A 22,391-nucleotide genomic window follows, 5' to 3' on the forward strand; every position below is an offset into this window, starting at 1 on the left:
TCTCCCTCCTCCTCCTCCTCCACCCTCCCTTTCTTTGTTTTCTTCCTCCTCCACCCTCCCTCTATGTTTTCTCCCTCCTCCTCCTCCTCCTCCTCCACCCTCCCTCTCTCTCTTTTCTCTTTCCTCCTCCACCCTCCCTCTCTCTGTTTTCTCCCTCCTCCTCCACCCTCCCTCTCTCTATCTCTCTCTCACCAGGCTGAAACTATTAGGCCTGCCCTTCCCTTTCTGGCAGAGGTTCACAGATCTGAACCGGGGCGATGCTCCGTCATCTCACACAGGAAGTAAGCCACCACCCCCACCGTCGCAAGGAGAGCGGCATCACAGAAAAGATCACAGACAAAGGGGGCAGGTGGTCTGGAGGCTGGGGTGGCATGGCACCCATTCAGACGGTGCAAATACAATGCTGAACAAGTCACTACAAGGGATGGCAAACTGACACTGCCTCCAAAACGCTGCTGTTGTCAGCCAGCATCTAACCGAATGGAAACATCAGTAAAACTCCAAACTGCCCACGATGGCCAGAGTTTTAAATAAGACATAGTAAAGAACATAATTGGGTCATGTCTGCTATATTTATTTATATTAAACACAGTGCGGTTGGCATGGCATGGCACAGTTGTATAAAACACACACACACACACACACACAGACACACACACAATTGACTGTGCATTGCATAATAAACTAGAACGACCGCAACGCGGACTTATGCCTCCGCCATTAGTTCATTCTGGAGTCCAAATCGCCATTTGAGGCAAATTGGAAGAGATTCCGTCAAGGCGCTCCTGTGATGTTGCGTTACAGAGCTTGGAAATTGGGTGTGTGAGAGGTCACAGTGACCTTGAACTTTGATCACCAAAATGTAATCAGTTCATCCTTGAGTCAAAGTCGATGTTTGAGACAAGTTTGATTAAATTCCGTCAAGGCATTCCTGAGATATCGCGTTAACAAGCTTGAAAATGGCGTTCGAGAGCTCACCTTGACCTTTGACCTTTGACCACCAAAATCTAATCAGATCATCCTTGAGTCTAAGTAGATGTTTGAGGCAAATTTGATGAAATTCCGTCAAGGTATTCATGAGATATGGCGTTAACAAGCTGGAAAATGGCGTTTGAGAGGTCACAGTGACCTTGACCTTTGACCACCAAAATCTAATCAGATCATCCTTGAGTCTAAGTAGATGTTTGAGGCAAATTTGATGAAATTCCGTCAAGGTATTCATGAGATATGGCGTTAACAAGCTGGAAAATGGCGTTTGAGAGGTCACAGTGACCTTGACCTTTGACCTTTGACCACCAAAATCTAATCAGTTCATCCTTGAGTCCAAGTCGATGTTTGAGACAAGTTTGATTAAATTCCGTCAAGGCATTCCTGAGATATCGTGTTAACAAGCTTGAAAATGGCGTTCGAGAGGTCACAGTGACCTTGACCTTTGACCTTTGACCACCAAAATCTAATCAGATCATCCTTGAGTCTAAGTCGATGTTTGAGGCAAATTTGATGAAATTCCGTCCAGGCGTTCCTCAGATATCGCGTTAACAAACATCGTACGGACGGCCGTACGGACGGCCGTACGGACGGCCGTACGGACGGACAACCCGGATCCATAATGCCTCCGGCCTGGCTATCGCCGGCGGAGGCATAAAAAGAGTGACAGGCCATGGAGGGTGTTTTTGTGCCGGTGGGACCCTAATGTTCTCCCAGCGGGCATTGCTGGCCGTGAGGCTGACTTGTGCTGTGGGGCATTGCTGGCTGTGAGGCTGACCTGTGCTGTGGGGCATTGCTGGCTGTGAGGCTGACCTGTGCTGTGGGGCATTGCTGGCCGTGAGGCTGACCTGTGCTGTGGGGCATTGCTGGTCGTGAGGCTGACCTGTGCTGTGGGGCATTGCTGGTCGTGAGGCTGACCTGTGCTGTGGGGCATTGTCATATGATGTTTGTCCTCCTGTCGGATTTATGATCTTTTCTGCCTGTCGTGGTATTTGCTGTGTATATGAGAGTGTATTGAAGTGTTTATTAATATGCAGACTGCACATGCCCAACAGCATTTTATTAGCTCCTAGCACTACACATCAGTATGGAGAAGTGCAAGAAATCAGTCCTCAGTTGACAAGCATGTCTGTCTGTCTGTCTGTCTGTCTGTCTGTTTGTCTGTCTGTCTGTCTGTAGAATGTGAAAAAACTTTCCACGCCCACTGGCCAAACGGGGGCGTGGCAATGGACATGGCCAATCACAAAAAGAACCAAAAGTGCCGTAAACCTAGTACCACAAAACTTTGTAGAAAGGTTGGTAGAGGTATGCACACTACCAAGTGCCCTCTAGTTTACACTGCTGGCTTCACAATTGGATTTGCGTGACAACAGTGTTTGTCAGTCTGCGCTGGCAGCTGCTCTCCAACCATGCCTGTGTGTTTTTTAACAACAGGACGGAAAAACCATTCATCCAAATGACACATGCTACACAGACTAGTCATCCTAGTCTGTTCTCATAGAGAACCAGGGCACTCATGTCTAAATGATACCCTAATTGTCAAAATTAGACAATTAGACAACAAAGTCATGAAACTGCTGTTTTTTAACTGATGATGAGTAGATGAAAGAAAAAAGAATGTTTCAAGGTCAAGATTAATTACACCAAATGTCAGCTCTCATTATGTCATAACTACGCCCTGGATTCATTTGTTAAAGTGAACATTCAGTATTGTCTCCCATAGTCGGAAAGACAATTGTCCTACATACAAAGCTAGATAGAAAGCACGGAAAATATGATCCAAGATCCATCCATCCAAGATCCTATGAATGCTATTGATGTGTATAGTTCTTCATTCATCTAGCCTCTTCATTTTGCTCTCAAAGTGCACCAGATTGATTCACTTTTACTTTAAAATGTAGAACATTTTCTCCCAGGGGGATGGCATGCCCCCGGACCCCCATAGGGGGTCTGCGGTCCGGGATATTCTCATTGGGGGCTGAGCCCCCATAAAGGTCTGATCCTAAAACCGCCCCTGGTATAGACTATGCACTCGACTGAACAACATCTATCCAGAATGTTCTCAAATGTTATTAAACGTTATTGTCATACAGATACATAATTTGTATTGTATAGCTTCGTTTAAGTGCCTAGTTTATTGGTTTAATGTGGGAAAAAATCATTTTCAATCAATCATGTCTGCTCGAGTTGTGCAGAATTGTTCTTTTATTTTGAAGAACCTTACAGGAAGTTATTATATTCGCTGTGAAGTGGCGCGCTTGCCTTGTTCCATTTGCTTCATTCTCACGTGGTCAGACCCACCGTCGACGTCAGGATATCATCTCTACAGCACTGCTAGACTACATTTGCTTAGTCACTTCTACGTTCAGAGTATTTGCACGGGCAGCTAAAGGTAAGTCATATAAACTGCAATCATATGTAATACGAGTTAATTTATCTTGCTATGCTATGCCAAGATTTGCATCTGTATATGACACCAATTTAAATCTTGTATTTTATTCCTCGTTTTCTCTCTGTAGAACCACGCATAACAATAGGCCTAGTTGTAACGGAAAGAGAAGAGGACAGTAAATAATGGTTCACTAACGTAGTGTACATTGTCTCGTGGTGTTCTTGCTGGACATGCTGTAGTGTAGATAATTTATAATCTAGAAGTCACACTTCAAAACACAGTCAGTGTTTCCTGGTCATGTCTATAGTTGAACAGGCTGTGGGCCTATACTCTATTTCAACACAGGAAATAAGTCAGATACAGCTGGCTTCCTCCTGCCTCACCCTGCCTCCTTCCTCTGCAGCTGCTGAACTGGGCCTAACGTTAACCTGGACACGAATGACACAAATCAATTTCTACTAACACTCCGCTACATTTCAGAGGGAAATATTGTACTTTCTACTCCACTACATTTATTTCACAGCTTTGGTTAGGCTACTTTTCAGATGAAGACTTGACGTCAAATAATATACTTTAATATTCGAAGCCCTTGTTCACACACAGGACGCCGAACGTAAGGAGAACTGTAGCTTGAAGCAGGCACAAGCTGAACGTACGCCTTACCATTCACACAAGACGCCTTCTCTTTTCCTCTCAGCACCTACTCTTGCGCCTTGAACCCGCCCACAACTCCCATTGACTTCATGCCTGGCTTCACGCGTCACGCTTGGAAAAAATGCTGGCAAAAATGGTGCAAATGGAGGTTAATCCTCATCTGATGCATTGGTATCACTCATTTCTCACAAATAGAGTACAGGTAGTTAAAGTCAATCAGACTTCTTCCACTCCCATTCTCACTAACATAGGATCACCACAGGGAAGCGTATGTTCACCATTTCTCGTCACAAGCTACACAGATGATTGTAGAATTGAGGGTCCAAACACATTTATACTCAAGTTTTGAGATGACACCACACTGTTGTCTTTGTTGGGCACCAAACCATGACCCTAGTATCCATCAGGTTTGTACAGACAGATTAGTACAGTGGTGCGAAGACAATTCATTTATCATCAATGCAGAGAAGACAAAAGAAGTAATTTTCGGTCTTCCAGAGAGTGAGTGTCCTCCTCCAGTTACTGTCCAAAACACACAAATTGAGCAAGTCTCTGCTTATAAATATTTAGGCATCTATGTGGACGCTGCTCTATCCTGGAGTGCACACATAGACTACATCTGTAGTCAAGTTCAGCAGCGTATTTATTTTTTAAGGAGACTAAGGTCTTTTGGAGCAAACAAACAGATTTTGTTCTGTTTTTCCAGTCGATCGTGCAGAGTGTTATGCTGTATGGAAGTAGTGCATGGTATAGTTGCCATTCTGTTCAGCTCAAAACTCGACTAGGTAGGTTATTATGTATTTGTTCAGAATCTTCAAGAGGCTGAACAGACTGAGAAACTCTTTTGTCCCCCAGTCTGTCAAGCTGCTAAATCAGTCTGGGTTCTAGGTACAGGGACTATACTCTGAGGCACTGCAGCCATTTTGTTCTTGTGCTTTTCCCTTTCTTGTAATGTACAGTATGTATTCCCATCTGATGTCATATATATATATGTTGAAGCACTTTTTGTTGTACTGTCTGTTCAAAAGAAAAAATTTGTATGTACAAATTTGACTTGTCCGACAATAAAGTGAAATCAAATCAAATCAAAATAGGCGTCAATCCTGAGTGATCGCTTGAGCGTGGCGTGAGCTTCGCCTGTTAACAAGGACGCCTAAATGAAACTTGTGGGTTCAGCGTAGGTAGAGCTTAGGTTGAGCGTTGCTTCGGCGTACTGTGTGAACAATGGGCTAAGTGATAAATTATTTGCTATTTAGGGGTTCAAGCCCCGAAGGGGCTGAAACCCTACTGTTTTTGTGCTGGTTTATTCTTGTCGTTGTTGTTGTCGTTTTCCATCTGCCTCGACGCAAATTCCCGTGAGTTGGTAAATGGCAGAGACCTGAAATTTAGCACAATGACAGATATTGGTGGCTGGTTTCTGCTCAAGGAATATTTTTCGAATCGGCCTGAAGCTGGCGCTATAATTAGAGGTTTTACCTTAAAGGCCATAACTTCCACGCCGTCCTCAAGGACCCTCAAGGTCCGTCTGGAAAATGTTTGAGATATTTGGAAAAGTTTGGAAAACACATTTTTGACATCTCCTCCTAGACCGTTTGACCGATTTCCACCAAAATCGCCAGGAAGCATCTATGGAGCAAGCTCTACAATCCTGATTTTTGGATTTTTGAAATCTACTTTCGTTTCGGAGATATTAATCGTTAAAGTTTTGAGAGGGCGTGGCCTCTCAGCTAAATTGTCATAACTTCATGACCGATTAACGAATCTTCACGAAACTTGCTGGAGGTCTTTGGAGATCATCATAGACCATGTCTGTCAAATCTTGTGCAATTCGACCAAAAGGGGGTGCCATAAATGCCAGAAAGGGGCATGGCCTAACACAAAAAAGGCCATAACTCCGCACCTGTTTGTCCAATGATCGTGAAACTTGGCAGATATATCAAGGAGGATGTCCTAGTGAAAATCAGAAGTTTTGTCATCATTGGTGAAAGTGGGCGGGGTCTATGATGTAAGCATGTAATAGCGGTAAATCAAGTCCATTTGCAAACTTCTCAGCCTCATCTGGAATGGCATTTCTGACATGGTATTTCGCAATTTGGCCAAAAGGGGGCGCCGCAGATGTAAAAAGTGGGCGTGGCCTAACACAAAATATGCTGTAACTTCACACCCGTTTGTAACTCCCAGGCTGTTTCTCCAATTTTCAAGCAACTTTTTTCCACATGTTCACCTGAACGTGCTCTACAAATTTGCCTCAAGGACTATTAGGTGTTCAATTTGCGCAAGGCTAGAACCCCTGCCATTGCCGCTTGCGGCTATATTTTTTTATTATTATTTGTTGTGTGCTTTGTGTGAAACATGTTATATAAATAAAGTGTATTATTATTATCATCATCATCATCATCACCATCATTATCATTATTATTATTATTATTATTATTATTATCTCTGTCTCAACGGTCTCTGTTTGATTATGTCATTGCTGATTGGCAGGAAGAGATCTGGTGGAGGAGCAGAGCAAGAAAGAAAGATGAATTGTTCAGAAGAGGTGAGAAAATGTGTTCTGTTATACTTGTGTGTGTGTGTGTGTGTGTGTGTGTGTGTGTGTGTGTGTGTGTGTGCTTACGTATGTATATATATATATATATATATATATATATATATATATATATATATATATATATATATATATAATTTTCTTGGTGTGTTGTTGTTTGGGGCATCGCCGCACAATGGCGTATAGGTGGAGGGTGGGGGTTGGGACGAAATGTGCCCAATTGACTATGAAATGTTTGAATGTTTTTCTGAAACTTAATAAAAAATAACCTGTTAGCTCGCCTATTTCAAGGATGCTGTACTGTATGTCTATTCACTCCCCCTCCCTAATTTTGGTAACGTTAGCTTGTTGGCTTGGTTATTCATACATTTATTATCCAGGTCTGGATGAAATAAAATATGATGCCATTTATTGTATGATGTGTGATAGTCTGATACGTTACACAGTACATAGAACAAGAGATACTAACTGAGATACTAACTAATGAAATGAAGGTTGTATCCCAATGGCTCAAAAACAACCACCTAACTCTGAATCTCACTAAGACTGTATCTATGTGTTTCTCCATAAGAAGGAGAGCACAAGACAGTCTCATAATACAAATAGATCGAGAGGAAATAAAAGAGGTCAACGATTTTAAATTCTTAGGTGTCATCTTGGATTCTCAACTCAAATTTGACAAACATGTGAAAAAAATATGCAAAACAGTCAAGATCAATTTGAACTGCTTTAGAATGATAAGACATTACATACCTCTCAAGGCAGCTCAACTGTTCATGCATGCCATGATATTTTCTCACTTATCTTACTGTGTAACTGTATGGGCCCAGGCTTCACAGGCAACTGTCAAACCTGTCACATCACTGTACAAACAGGCACTGAAAATAATGGATCGAAAACAAATGAAATGGCATCACTGTAAAATTCTACACAAGTACAAGCTGCTCAGTTTTGACAGCTTCATTAAGTTTTCATTTGTCAAGTTGATTTTTAAATGTGTGAATAATCTCGTCCCAGCCGTACTTTCACCATATGTCACAAAAATAAACAGCAATAGAATTGCCACAAGGGGATCAGCGAATGGCAATTGTAGAGTGGCCCAACGCAAAACTACCTTCGGTCAGTCATCCTTTTCAGTAAAAGGGATACACATGTGGAATTCCCTACCAACAGAAATAAAAATGCAAACTAATCTGAAAAGCTTTAATGAAAAGGTGAAACACTGGCTGAAGCAAAATCAAACCTGCGACCATTGATTACTGATGTAGTGGTGTAATTTTACTGTAAATCTTGTATGATGTAGTAGCATAATTTTACTGTAAATTTTGTATGATCGTGTCACAATTTTTATGTTTGCACTTTGTTTAGATTATGTTTTTTTATTAGAAAAGCCTACCCAGGGACAGGGATTGCAAATTAGCCTTGGCTAGGTATCCTATATGCATCGCATATGTTTCATGTTCTTGTAACTTGTTACAATGATTCTTGCATTGTCCCTGACAAATAAACGAATAAATAAATAAAAAAGATACTGTATACGTTTGTCTATTAGCATATGCTTTCATATCATAAAATACTTTGTCAGAGATAGTAATGACTTTATATTCATTATATCTTTCTCTATGAAACAGAGAAACACCAGCAGACCAAAATGCCACCGTTGTCTGCAGTGTGGGAAATCTTTCAGTCGGTCAAGTGGCCTAAAAGACCATCAACGTATTCACACTGGAGTGAAGCCATACTCCTGTGACCAATGTGGAAGCAGCTTCAGTCAGTTAGCTCACCTAAAAACACATCAACGCATTCACACTGGAGAGAAGCCATACTCCTGTGACCAATGTGGAAGCAGCTTCAGTCAGTTAGCTCACCTAAAAGACCATCAACGCATTCACACTGGAGAGAAGCCATACTCCTGTGACCAATGTGGAAGCAGCTTCAGTCACTCACATTCCCTAAAAGCACATCAACACATTCATACTGGAGAGAAGCCATACTCCTGTGACCAATGTGGAAGCAGCTTCAGTCGGCTAGCTACCCTAACAAGACATCAACGCATTTACACTGGAGTGAAGCCATACTCCTGTGACCAATGTGGAAGGAGCTTCAGTTGCTCAAAAGCCCTAAAAGACCATCAACGTATTCACACTGGAGAGAAGCCATACTCCTGTGACCAATGTGGAAGCAGCTTCAGACACTCAAATTCCCTAAAAGACCATCAACACATTCACAGTGGAGTGAAGCCATACTCCTGTGACCAATGTGGAAGCAGCTTCAGACACTCAAATTCCCTAAAAGACCATCAACACATTCACAGTGGAGTGAAGCCATACTCCTGTGACCAATGTGGAAGCAGCTTCAGTCGGTTAGCTACCCTAACAAGACATCAACGCATTCACAGTGGAGTGAAGCCATACTCCTGTGATCAATGTGAGGGCAGTTTCAGTTTCTCAAGTGACCTATGGGTACATAGGTCACACATTCACAGCCATGTTGTGTTCGGGCCCGGGGTAGCCTCAACGTCCGTTCTCCTTGACACTTAATAAGAGATGAACACATTCACACTGGAGAGAAGCCATAATGCTGATGCATAATGCTGATGAGAAAGAGATAGATGAAGTACATATGTTTAAATTTTAGTTATTAGTTTTTAGTTATTTTAGATTCCCATCTTACGTTTGACAGACATGTGAAGAGGTTGTGCAAATCTGTCAAAACAAATTTAAATTGCGGGTTTAAATAGAGGGCCAGCCGACCCGCTATTGTTGGTACTTAGCTTATGCTTTTTATGCTCTTAATTATTAGCTTAGATCTGTCTTAGCTTAGATCTATTTTTGATTCTCTCTTATGTTTTTTACCGTGTGTTTTTGTATTCTAATCATTGTCCGTCATGTAATGTGCATTACAGCACCAGCACTTGAACAGGGCAGTCGCTTTATTTCTCGCTCTCCCTTATCTCCCTTCTTTCCCTCTGCCTGCAACAACCCCCAGAGCAAACTTGCATTCGTCTACTCGAAATGACAAATATGGATTTATTGGATTTACTAAGCTGGTCTCTCAACGCAAATCAACTAAACTTTTTGGGGTCCGGGGAACCCCCACCCTCTGCCCAGACGGATCTTTCGCCGCGGGATACGGGAAGACAACAGCGATTGACCCTAGGCTGTGACGTCATGAAAATTGAGATGGGCGGTCAGTGAATTTGAACTGTGAATTTGAACTGTGAAAAATGGATTATATCTGGATATATCAGAGAAATTCCACTGATCTGCAATAAGGAGAATATGAACTAAGTTGGGAATCAGAGACTTGACACCTGCTGTTGACTTTCTGGTCTGTGTGACCCTGGTCTGTGTGACGGAAAGGAATTCCAGGCAACCAAAACATTTTATCCTAATCTGGACTCTCGTACTGCCAAGGACGCAGCTCTCCTGATATTTTCGTCTGCAACTGAGCTCTTCCCCCCCCAAACCCCCCGCCTTGTTACAGCTCTTGCATCATCCACGCCCCCCCCCCCCCCCCACCCCCTCTTCCTCCGATATACATCCATCTGGCGCTGATGACAGCGAGCCACTTGCGTTGTTTGAGGAGCTAGTGCAACGGTGGCGCTGCGCACGCGGCGACCCGGCTGAGGGCAGTAGATGGTCCTTTGGAATCTGTACATAATGCAACAAATGTTTATGTATTGTATAATATTGAAGTGCGCCTTTATTACTTTAAAACTAGTAATAATGTATCTCAATTCTGAAGTGTGCCGTTATTACTAATCTCAAACTAGTAATGTTGTTGTAATTATCCACTACTGTCTGATGTGAACCAAAGTGCCCTTCTGGGACATGTATTAAACTGATTGATTGATTGATTGATTGATTGATTGATTGATTGATTGATTGATTGATTGATTGATTGTGTTTTTGTCTTGGACCCCAGGAAGACTAGCTGTCGCCCAGGCGGCAGCTAATGGGGATCCTTTCTAGATAAACAAATAAATAACCAAATTACTGCTTGTAATGGTTGTTTTGTTTCTCTGCATACAAGTTTAGCTTTAGTGTGTTTTTATAAGGCCTATGTGTTTTCTTATATAGTATGTGCATTAAAGCTTAGTTTTAGTGTTTTTACAGTGTTGGTAAACAAATGGCAGCTTATAATGGGATGGAGCCAGCCTTGAGTGTCTCGTGTTAGCATGCTGTGCTTTTTTTTTACTAAATTCACTTCATTTTAAAAACTGCGACAGTTCACACAACTTTAACACACCAAACTTATGTTATACATCAGACCCTTGAGCTAGTTCTGCTCTCACTCAGAATGTCAAAATATAAACGATGTGATGTCTAGTTTTTGAAATATAAACGTTTGTTTGGCACAACTCATACTAATGATTTAACTGCTGCTGCTGCTCCGGGTGGCATATCCGGGTGTCGTGATGTCACGCTGATTCGTCCTATGGACGGTTTTCACGGAATTGTGTTGCTAGGGAATAGTCTGAAACATAGGCAGTTTTAGACCCTTTTTAGGGGGACTTGTGCCCCCCTAAATTTCATCTGATTTTGGTATAATTGGGCCACCATTGTATTTAAAGCAAGCAGTATTCTACCTACCATTCTACCTGTATGCAGAATATATATAGTGAGACTATTCTTTTTTCATCATTGTAAAGCCACAGAACAGTAAAGAGGATATGAATGTGATGTGTGTAGTTCTTCATAGATCTAGCCTCTTCATTTTGGTCTCAAAATGCAGCAGATTGATTCATTTTTACTTTTAAATGTAGAAAATTTGCTCCCGGGGGCCGGCATGCCCCCGGGCTCCTCTGCAGTCTGGGATATTCTCATTGGGGGCTGAGCCCCTCTAAAGGTCTGATCCTAAAACCGCCCCTGTGGACGAGGCATTTGAATTCGATGGCCGCCCGTATTTATTTGAGCCGGACTCACATTATACGGATTACAAACTGAAGAGCAGGGAGTTTCTATCTCTGCAGACAGATAGAGGTGAAGGTCAATACGAGCGTTCATTTTCTCTCTCTTTTTTACGTTACAACAACAAGCTTGTTTAGTGGACGTACGCGCAGGCTGCCAAGGAAGGAGGGGCTTGTGGGAAAAGCGACTGAAGCGATCGCAGTCAATTACTGCACCACTTTCAAAAATCTCTGCTCACATGACTTAGTTATACATAAACAAATATGAAAATAGGGTCCAGGTTGAAAAATACCGCAATTTTCCTTTAAATTGAGTGACATTGATGTCCTTTAAACAACACTTGTTCACAGGTATAGACGTTCTTCCCAAACAGTCTATTTCTGCCACCTTGTGAAAATATAATCCAGTTTTGGTATTTGTTTAAACTGTCAAAACAAAACGTTAGCGCTGCTTGGGCCATGACTTCATTGTCAGCTGTGAAATGCAGTGAGCGGTGTTAAGCTAACAGAGCTCCATGCTGCAGCAGAGCATGGGGGGGCTGCAGGCAGCTGCAGATAAGCACTCCCACCCAGGGGTCGTTATTGCTCTGAGGCAATCAAGATGATGGTGTGTGTGTGTTTGTGTGTGTGTGTGTGTGTGTGTGTGTGTGTGTGTGTGTGTGTGTGTGTGTGTGTGTGTGTGTGTGTGTGTGTGTGTGTGTGTGAGAGAGCGCGCGCGCGTGCATGCGTATGTGTGTGCGCACGTGCACGTGCATGCGTGTGTGTGTGTGTGTGTGTGCGTGCGTGTGCATATGAGTGTGTGTGTGTGTGTGTGTGTGTGTGTGTGTGTGTGTGTGTGTGTGTGTGAGAGAGAGCGCGTGTGCATGCGTATGTGTGTGCTTGCGTGTGCGTATGAGTGTGTGTGTGTGTGTGTGTGTGTGTGTGTGTGTGTGTGTGTGTGTGTGTGTGCGCGCGCGCGTGCGCATGCGTATGTGTGTGCGTGCGTGTGCATATGAGTGTGTGTGTGTGCGGGAGTGCGCGCCGGAAAGAGATGGAGACAGAGTGCATTTACTGGCCTGAAAGCTCCTTTGAGTTGAACTGTTTACTTGAATATAAATGGCAGAGAGGGATGTTTCAAAAGAGACGGGTGGCCTATTGCAGATCAGAGTGGGGACAGAGTGTGTAAACAGCGAGCGCCCCAGGTCATTGTGTCTGTGTACGGCCGGCCACATAGCAGAATTTGGGTCAGTGGTTCTTGGGGAGTTCAGATGAACCTACTGGCCCGTAGTTCTGTTGGTTAGGGGGGAAAAGACTTTGGCATATTTTGGACACGCAGGAATCTGAGAACTGTCAATGTTTTTGTCCGGGGATAGAAAAGTTAAGATCACCTCCCCTCTTTCCATGAAATCAGACAGACTTGACCGCGAGCCTAACCTCAAATCACAGCCTTCGCATTCTCGCAGTAGCAACTTTGGAAGGCTGAAATCAGCCTCCCTGTCCTCTCAGATGATGAAGTGAAGAGTGGATCTTTCTTTCACCTTCACAAGAGGGGTAACGAATCAAGCAGTGGGGAACGGGGATAATAACAGCTCCTCCTCTTGACTAAACCTGTGGTCACAGCCTGTGTCAGGCACCACAGCACCACCCTGCCAGAACCTTTCCACACTAAAAAGGGCAGCGGTGAAAAGGGCTGGGCTGGGGTTTTCTCTGCCCTGCTATGCGAGCTCAATTTACAATCCAGACACTGCCATGATGGGGCTACCCCCCATTAAATTAGTACCAGCAATAAGCGATCAAGCACAGCTCCCCCAGCGAAAGGAAGAGGGCGATGTCTCTACTTCTGAGGGTTTTTAACCACTGAATGAGGGATTTAAGGGAAGTGAGCGAGGTAGAAGATTGAGCAGATAAGGTGTCGCTATCAGAATCAACAGCACGTACTGTATTGTGAATAAATACCATGATAACACTCATTATTGCTGAGTGAGGAAATCCGGGCATAAACATCAAACTGAGTTGGATTTGAAGAATGACTCGAGCCAAACCCTGCCTGCAACTAAGCCTCTCACTGAAGTGCTGCAGATAACAGAAAATACATACTGGTTATTACACTATAACAGTGGTTCCCAAACTCTTTAACGTCCATCTGCTGTGTGTACCCTACGCCCAAAAGGTACTACTACAGATTTTTTTTTTGGCCTAACCCCAATGTAACTGTGAGTAACCCTGGGAGGGGGGGTACACCGTACACATCATACCCCACTTTGGGAATAAGTGCACTATAATAAGGCAATTTTAAGGGTGTGCACTCTCTGCGGCTCTTTCTTATTCTGAATTCCAGACACTGGTCTCTGGAGGGGGTCATGTTTCTGTTGACGTCTGGGTAAATCGGGTTTAGCAAGCAAACTTAGACATATCATATGGTTCAATTCTAAATAGGAAAAGCAGAGGTCCAGTCTGAGACTTCTGAAACTTAGCAGCGTTTGATTTCATGCCCAGGCCAGCAGCAGGATTACTGCAGCCATCAGTGCGCTCCTGTGAAAGTGTCCAGTGTTACGTACTGTACGTCCCCAAAGGGAACACATTATTCTGACAGCGTTCAGTGTTGCGTAGGACGTACGTCCCCAAAGGGAACGCTTTATTCTGACAGCGTTCAGTGTTACGTAGGTACATCCCCAAAGGGAACGCTTTATTCTGACAGCATTCAGTGTTACGTAGGTACGTCCCCAAAGGGAACGCTTTATTCTGACAGCGTTCAGTGTTACGTAGGTACGTCCCCAAAGGGAACGCTTTATTCTGACAACTGTAACTTGAGTGGCTACTTCCTCAACACAGATGACATCACTCTTGACTAAATTGTGAAGATGCCCATTCCGTTCTGCCTCTAAAGGCTGAGAGAAGCAGCTTGACTGGTCTTGTTGTTGCATTAGTGCAGGCTTAGTTGTTGGGTCTGTTGTCATGGATTTGATTTTCTGTTATCCCCATCATGTTTCATTACTAAAACTGTACCTTATGCTTCTTTATATGTGCCATATGTAACTCTAAGATCCTTAACACTGTAAGCATGGGCCAGAAAAAGCATTGAAAACCTGTTATTGATAAGAGGCATAGCCTACTCAGAGCCAGTAAACACAGGAATCACACACTATATGGCAGGCAGAAATATCAGAAAATGAAAGAGAGCCACCTGAAAGAAGACAACTGGCAATGGCAACTGCCCTTTCGCAGGTCACTATGGATGAAAATTGAAAAATATAAACTTTATAACCTGAATCAAACACGGACAAGCTCCAAGTAATTTAATTAAAATGCCTTTCTGCTTATTCATATCCCCATAGCGGTATAACTAGGCACTTAGTGCCAGAAAACTTTCATTTGCGGTGAAGCTAATCTCTTCAACAGATTCCAAGGAGGCTTTACTGGGGAAATAGGTTTATATTGACAAACATCTGCTAACTCCTCAAAGCACAAAACAAAAAGGGCTATACTACAGTCGAGCTGCATGGGATGATGGCTGTTGTAGTCTGCATTCAGTCAGGTTCAGACAGGTCTTACATGTTACTGATATCTTGCGGTGGGGGGAAAACTACTCGCCTCTCACAGCAGTGCAAAGACAGGAGGGGAGAAGCAGGAGCAAGTCACCACACCACCACTACATACCCTCACCAAGCAGATGGAGATCAAATTGTACAACATTTCCAGGACAAATGCATGATTTCGTGTGACTGTAAAGAGGATGTGACGATGATATTGTGTGCTGCACAGTAGCCTACATTTATGTGTTTTATTGGAGGATTAATTTTATTTAGTAGATGCATGAGGCATTTGGGCCAAAATAAGTAACACACTCTTACTTGACTAAAGTTTTAAAAAGTCCACACTTTTTAAAACTCAGTGGCTGTGGAGATACAATCAAGCTTTAGGCCTAGTTCAAGTTGACGAATGCTCCAAAAGCACCAGAGCAATGACTGAATGTTATGATTAAAAAGCAGAATATCGTTACATCCATAAACTGTTCAACAACCCATAGATACACGAAATACACTTAAAACAGATGGAAGCTGCTGTTTTAAAGGGCATAGCACTCAGTCTAAGTGTTCCAACAGGTTATTCTTATGGTCTTGGATCAGTCAACATGAGGAAATCTCCCAAAACAAAGCGAGAAACTAAAGAACCAAAAACACACTCCCCACAGACAATGAAAGCACTGTCAGAGCGTTCACACAAGTGATGCATTAGAAAAGTTGCATCACCACACATTCCACGAAAACCAACCTGGTTATCCTATCCCACCTTTTCCATCTCTCTATGTATGGCACAACTCTGCTATGAGAAACGATAGTAAATTATAAAGCAGCTGACAAGCTTGAATCAAATGGGTAGGCCTATGCATATAATAATAATAACAACAACAACGACGACAATAATAAGAATAAGAATAACAACAACAACAATAATCCCTACATTTCCCTTCATTATAAAACCACACTACATGTGGTCGATCACTTCCAACTTTTTTGTTTAATTCAACGGTGAATGAATGTCTACTCTCTTCTGATCAGATGTTTCACAAACCAACCCCTGGCTCCTGCCTGGAGGTCTGCTGTCTCAACTTGCCATCAAAAAGTTTTGAACGCCCTTTTTAAACTAATTCTAGAGTCAAATAAATCCACAAAAGTGCTGCCACAGGACATTCCTGCTCACTTACCTTCAAAGAAGTTTCCTTAACGCGAAACTCGATCCTTCTCTCTGGTTATGGTCCGAGACGAGCTCATACTTTTAGATTGGTGCGTTGCTTTGTTTGTGTTTTGGTCAGTTTATCAGGTGACACAGACAAGTCCCCAGCTTCCCTCGGTTTACATGGCTGTCCGTGTCCGGACAGAAACAACAACGGCGTTGGATGGTTCGGTTCGGTTCGGTTCCATAGATTGGTGTGACACGAGAGAGACAGAGGAGGAGGAGGAGGAGGAGAGAGAGAGGAGTTGGTTTGGTAACATGATCGCCTCGCCTTGTTGGGAAGGTGAAGGAGGAGTTTGACCTTTTCACCTTTACATTGTGATTAAATACTGCTAGCTCAGTGGTCTCTATTAGCAGCAGCAAAGTTTTCTTTTCTCCTCCTGAGTTATTTACAACAAGTCTATAAACTATAGGCTAAAGTCCCTATATTTTAGCTATATCATAGGAGATGAAAAAATGACAGGAAGGATATAATGCTAGTATGTAAACTCACTATTGATTGAGTACCACATACATTTTTTTTTTTTTTTTTCAAATTACCTAATGTAGTGTTTGTCTGTAATTTCTGCAAAGCATGTCTACATTTTTGTGAAGGCATTTGATTTGACCTGCTCTCCTCACTTATGCAGAAAGCAGAAAGCCAGTGACAAGGCATCAGTTAAGGGTTGTTCCAGGACCTCAAACAAGAGGACAACACGACTTCAATGAGTTTGTCACCATGGTCTCCTGCGAGAAACCCCTGACTGCAGTATGCAGATCGGGGAGTGGCTCAACGTGGGCGGAGTCAAACGCCCACTCAAAGTAAAACTCAGCTCTTTCTTCTTCTATCAGATCTTCGTCAGTGTGCACGCTTCTAGGCGTATTACTGCCCTCCGCAGGATAAAGTTCATAGTGACTCTTTTTACAGTGTTTATCATGTATCCACAAAACTACTCTAATATATCTGTAAAAATCCTGTTGAACAAGATCGTATTTTTATGACATTGTCTGGAAATTCCTGCTTATCAAACTGAACCAACAAACAGTGCTGTGATTCCTTTCTCTGCCCATTGAATACATCTATTATCACTTGCAGCTGGCTTAAAGTCTGGGTCAAAGCTCAGCCACCTCAATATTATTTCTTTCTGAATTTTAAGTTGTTTCACTAGACGAAACCAGGTATCTATAGAAAACCTAACCCATCGACTCTGAATATCACTGTGTTTAGCAGCTAGTGGGGATCCTAGCAGACTTTGTATAGGTTTATCCATCAGTGACTACAACACATTATTATTGTAATGTTCTGTGTAGGTGTTGGGATATTTTTTACCTAATATTCGATATTCTTGTCTCATCTTGTGAATAAAATAATGGGAACACGTTTACATTTTCATGAGCCCTCAAAACTTCACACACAACTTCTTACTGAAGTTCAGCTCCCACTGAACTTGAAACCTGTGTAACTAGGGCCAGCTGAATTGGAACAGTGAAGTGAAATCAATGCATTTGATAGACAGACATCTCTATATTTTTACTTGTTAAATGTTTTCTTTTTACTAAGTCCATTATTTTATCCATGCTGCCTATATTTAAAAAAATATATACCACTAAAGTTAATTTCAAGCCCTGAGAGCAGGTGGTGACATAGGAGTGAGTGAGAAAAGGATGAAATATTAGTGGTTAAGACTGAATAATGACATCACAACTGTTAAATTAAAAAGGGTTATTCCTCTAAATGTGGCTTCAAATGCACCAAATTTTTCACGCTGGCGCCGTTCGGCCCTCAGCAAAACCTGGTAGCGAGGACATTTTTTGTGGCCCTCTCTATCATCAAAGTTACTCATCCATGGGTTACGGCATGACAATATTTGTTCGGCCCCCGGCAACAATCTGGGTTTCTCATGTGGCCCCCCCATGAAAAATAATTGCCCACCCCTGCCTTAGTGTCTCCTGCTCACAGGATCACTGGTAGAGAAAGAGAGAGATGTAATGTTAACCTGTGTCTGATACACCTTAGTGTCTCCTGCTCACAGGATCACTGGAGAGAGAAAGAGAGAGATGTAATGTTAACCTGTGTCTGATACACATTAGTGTCTCCTGCTCACAGGATCACTGGAAGAGAAAGAGAGAGATGTAATGTTAACCTGTGTCTGATACACCTTAGTGTCTCCTGCTCACAGGATCAGTGGAAGAGAAAGAGAGAGATGTAATGTTAACCTGTGTCTGATACACCTTAGTGTCTCCTGCTCACAGGATCACTGGAAGAAAAAGAGAGAGATGTAATGTTAACCTGTGCCAATTAGGACACCACCTCAAATACAAACGCTCTTCCCTCTGTACTGAGGTGAGATAAGAGGGAGTTACATTAGTACACCACCTCAAATACAAACGCTCTTCCCTCTGTACTGAGGTGAGATAAGAGGGAGTTACATTAGTACACCACCTCAAATACAAACGCTCTTCCCTCTGTACTGAGGTGAGATAAGAGGGAGTTACATTAGGACACCACCTCAAATACAAACGCTCTTCCCTCTGTACTGAGGTGAGATAAGAGGGAGTTACATTAGGCCTCCACCTCAAATACAAACGCTCTTTCCTCTGTACTGAGGTGAGATAAGAGGGAGTTACATTAGTACACCACCTCAAATACAAACGCTCTTCCCTCTGTACTGAGGTGAGATAAGAGGGAGTTACATTAGGACACCACCTCAAATACAAACGCTCTTCCCTCTGTACTGAGGTGAGATAAGAGGGAGTTACATTAGGACACCACCTCAAATACAAACGCTCTTTCCTCTGTACTGAGGTGAGATAAGAGGGAGTTACATTAGGACACCACCTCAAATACAAACGCTCTTTCCTCTGTACTGAGGTGAGATAAGAGGGAGTTACATTAGTACACCACCTCAAATACAAACGCTCTTTCCTCTGTACTAAGGTGAGATAAGAGGGAGTTACATTAGTACACCACCTCAAATACAAACGCTCTTCCCTCTGTACTGAGGTGAGATAAGAGGGAGTTACATTAGGACACCACCTCAAATACAAACGCTCTTCCCTCTGTACTGATGTGAGATAAGAGGGAGTTACATTAGTACACCACCTCAAATACAAACACTCTTCCCTCTGTACTGAGGTGAGATAAGAGGGAGATACATTAGTACACCACCTCAAATACAAACACTCTTTCCTCTGTACTGAGGTGAGATAAGAGGGAGTTACATTAGTACACCACCTCAAATACAAACACTCTTTCCTCTGTACTGAGGTGAGATAAGAAGGAGTTACATTAGTACACCACCTCAAATACAAACGCTCTTTCCTCTGTACTGAGGTGAGATAAGAGGGCGGCACATGGTTGACCAGAACACTTGCGAAACGTTAGTGATAGGGCACTCTGAACACGGCTGAAACGTTAGTGTCAGGTCACTCTGAACACGGCTGAATCGTTAGTGTCAGGTCACTCTGAACACGGCTGGATCGTTAGTATTAGGTCACTGTGAACATGGCTGGATCGTTAGTGTTACGTCACTCTGAACACGGCTGGATCGTTAGTGTTAAGTCACTCTGAACACGGTTGGGTCATTAGTGTCAGGTCACTCTGACAACGTCCTGGATCGTTAGTGTTAGGTCACTGTGAACCTGGCTGGATCGTTAGTGTTACGTGACTCTGAATACGGCTGGATCGTTAGTGTTAAGTCACTCTGAATACGCCTGGATCGTTAGTGTTAAGTCACTCTGAACACGGCTGGATCATTAGTGTTGAGTCACTCTGAACACGGCTGGATCGGCTGTGTTGAGTCCCTCTGAACACGGCTGGATCGTTAGTGTTGAGTCACTCTGAACACGGCTGGATCGTTAGTGTTAGGTCCCATTTCATATGGCTGACCAGAACACGCGCAAAACAGTGTCTTTTGCTCACAGGATCACTGGAGAGAGAAAGAGAGACACAGCATGTTAACCTGTGTCTGATACACATTAGTGTCTCCTGCTCACAGGATCACTGGAGAGAGAAAGAGAGAGACAGCATGTTAACCTGTTGACGACCAAAATCATGTTACCTCGCCCTAAATCAAACGCCTTGAAAAAAACAGTCATCTATCGTGCCATCAGTCATTGGAACAGCTGCCCCCATCACATACGTCAATCAAACAATATAAGTCCTCTTTCAAATTCCATTTAAGAACCCATTACTTAACAGGTGATCAATAGTCCAGCTGGTCACGAGCAACTCCATTTTTGTATGTACAATGTAACTTGTAACTTGTAACCCACCCAAAATGCAAATGTGTTATATTACACATATCTGATATATATCATGTATTATAACTTGTAAACATCACACAAATGTGATTGTATATATGTGTAAGACTTGTATTGTATTGCATTATTGTATTGTATTTGGACCCCAGGAAGATTAGCTGGTGCCACAGGCATCAGCTAATGGGGATGCTTTTTAAATAAATAAATACATAAATAAATAACCTGTGTCTGATACACCTTAGTGTTTCCTGCTCACAGGATCACTGGAGAGAGAAAGAGAGAGATGTAATGTTAACCTGTGTCTGATACACCTTAGTGTCTCCTGCTCACAGGATCACTGGATAGAGAAAGAGAGACACATCATGTTAACCTGTCTCTGATACACGTTAGTGTCTCCTGCTCACAGGATCACTGGAAGAGAAAGAGAGAGATGTAATGTTAACCTGTGTCTGATACACCTTAGTGTCTCCTGCTCACAGGATCACTGGAAGAGAAAGAGAGATGTAATGTTAACCTGTGTCACATTAGGACACCACCTCAAATACAAACACTCTTTCCTCTGTACTGAGGTGAGATAAGAGGAAGTTACATTAGGACACCACCTCAAATACAAACACTCTTCCCTCTGTACTGAGGTGAGATAAGAGGGAGTTACATTAGTACACCACCTCAAATACAAACGCTCTTTCCTCTGTACTGAGGTGAGATAAGAGGAAGTTACATTAGGACACCACCTCAAATACAAACGCTCTTTCCTCTGTACTGAGGTGAGATAAGAGGGAGTTACATTAGTACACCACCTCAAATACAAACGCTCTTCCCTCTGTACTGAGGTGAGATAAGAGGGAGTTACATTAGGACACCACCTCAAATACAAACGCTCTTTCCTCTGTACTGAGGTGAGATAAGAGTAAGTTACATTAGGACACCACCCCAAATACAAACACTCTTCCCTCTGTACTGAGGTGAGATAAGAGGGAGTTACATTAGTGCACCACCTCAAATACAAACGCTCTTTCCTCTGTACTGAGGTGAGATAAGAGGGAGTTACATTAGTGCACCACCTCACATACAAACGCTCTTTCCTCTGTACTGAGGTGAGATAAGAGGGAGTTACATTAGTACACCACCTCAAATACAAACGCTCTTTCCTCTGTACTGAGGTGAGATAAGAGGGAGTTACATTAGTACACCACCTCAAATACAAACGCTCTTCCCTCTGTACTGAGGTGAGATAAGAGGGAGTTACATTAGTACACCACCTCAAATACAAACACTCTTTCCTCTGTACTGAGGTGAGATAAGAGGGAGTTACATTAGGACACCACCTCAAATACAAACACTCTTTCCTCTGTACTGAGGTGAGATAAGAGGAAGTTACATTAGGACACCACCTCAAATACAAACACTCTTCCCTCTGTACTGAGGTGAGATAAGAGGAAGTTACATTAGTACACCACCTCAAATACAAACGCTCTTTCCTCTGTACTGAGGTGAGATAAGAGGGAGTTACATTAGTACACCACCTCAAATACAAACATTCTTTCCTCTGTACTGAGGTGAGATAAGAGGGAGTTACATTAGTACACCACCTCAAATACAAACGCTCTTTCCTCTGTACTGAGGTGAGATAAGAGGGAGTTACATTAGTACACCACCTCAAATACAAACGCTCTTCCCTCTGTACTGAGGTGAGATAAGAGGGAGTTACATTAGGACACCACCACAAATACAAACGCTCTTTCCTCTGTACTGAGGTGAGATAAGAGGGAGTTACATTAGGACACCACCTCAAATACAAACGCTCTTTCCTCTGTACTGAGGTGAGATAAGAGGGCGGCACATGGTTGACCAGAACACTTGCGAAACGTTAGTGATAGGGCACTCTGAACACGGCTGAAACGTTAGTGTCAGGTCACTCTGAACACGGCTGGATCGTT

The 22,391-nt window shown here is 42.9% G+C and overlaps 1 protein-coding gene across 1 annotated transcript; it reads left to right on the plus strand.

Moving 5' to 3' along the window:
- Nucleotides 1-3,287: 3,287 nt before the first annotated feature.
- LOC310794181 (uncharacterized protein) lies at nt 3,288-10,373 on the plus strand. The gene is made up of 3 exons (XM_083656111.1): nt 3,288-3,379; nt 6,521-6,575; nt 8,216-10,373. The coding sequence occupies exons 2-3, from the start codon at nt 6,558-6,560 to the stop codon at nt 9,122-9,124; spliced, it is 927 nt and encodes a 308-aa protein (XP_083512237.1). The 5' UTR covers nt 3,288-3,379; nt 6,521-6,557; the 3' UTR covers nt 9,125-10,373.
- Nucleotides 10,374-22,391: the final 12,018 nt, after the last annotated feature.

Source organism: Poromitra crassiceps, assembly GCF_964638095.1.
Source record: "Poromitra crassiceps genome assembly, chromosome: 19".
Lineage (NCBI taxonomy): Eukaryota > Metazoa > Chordata > Actinopteri > Beryciformes > Melamphaidae > Poromitra > Poromitra crassiceps.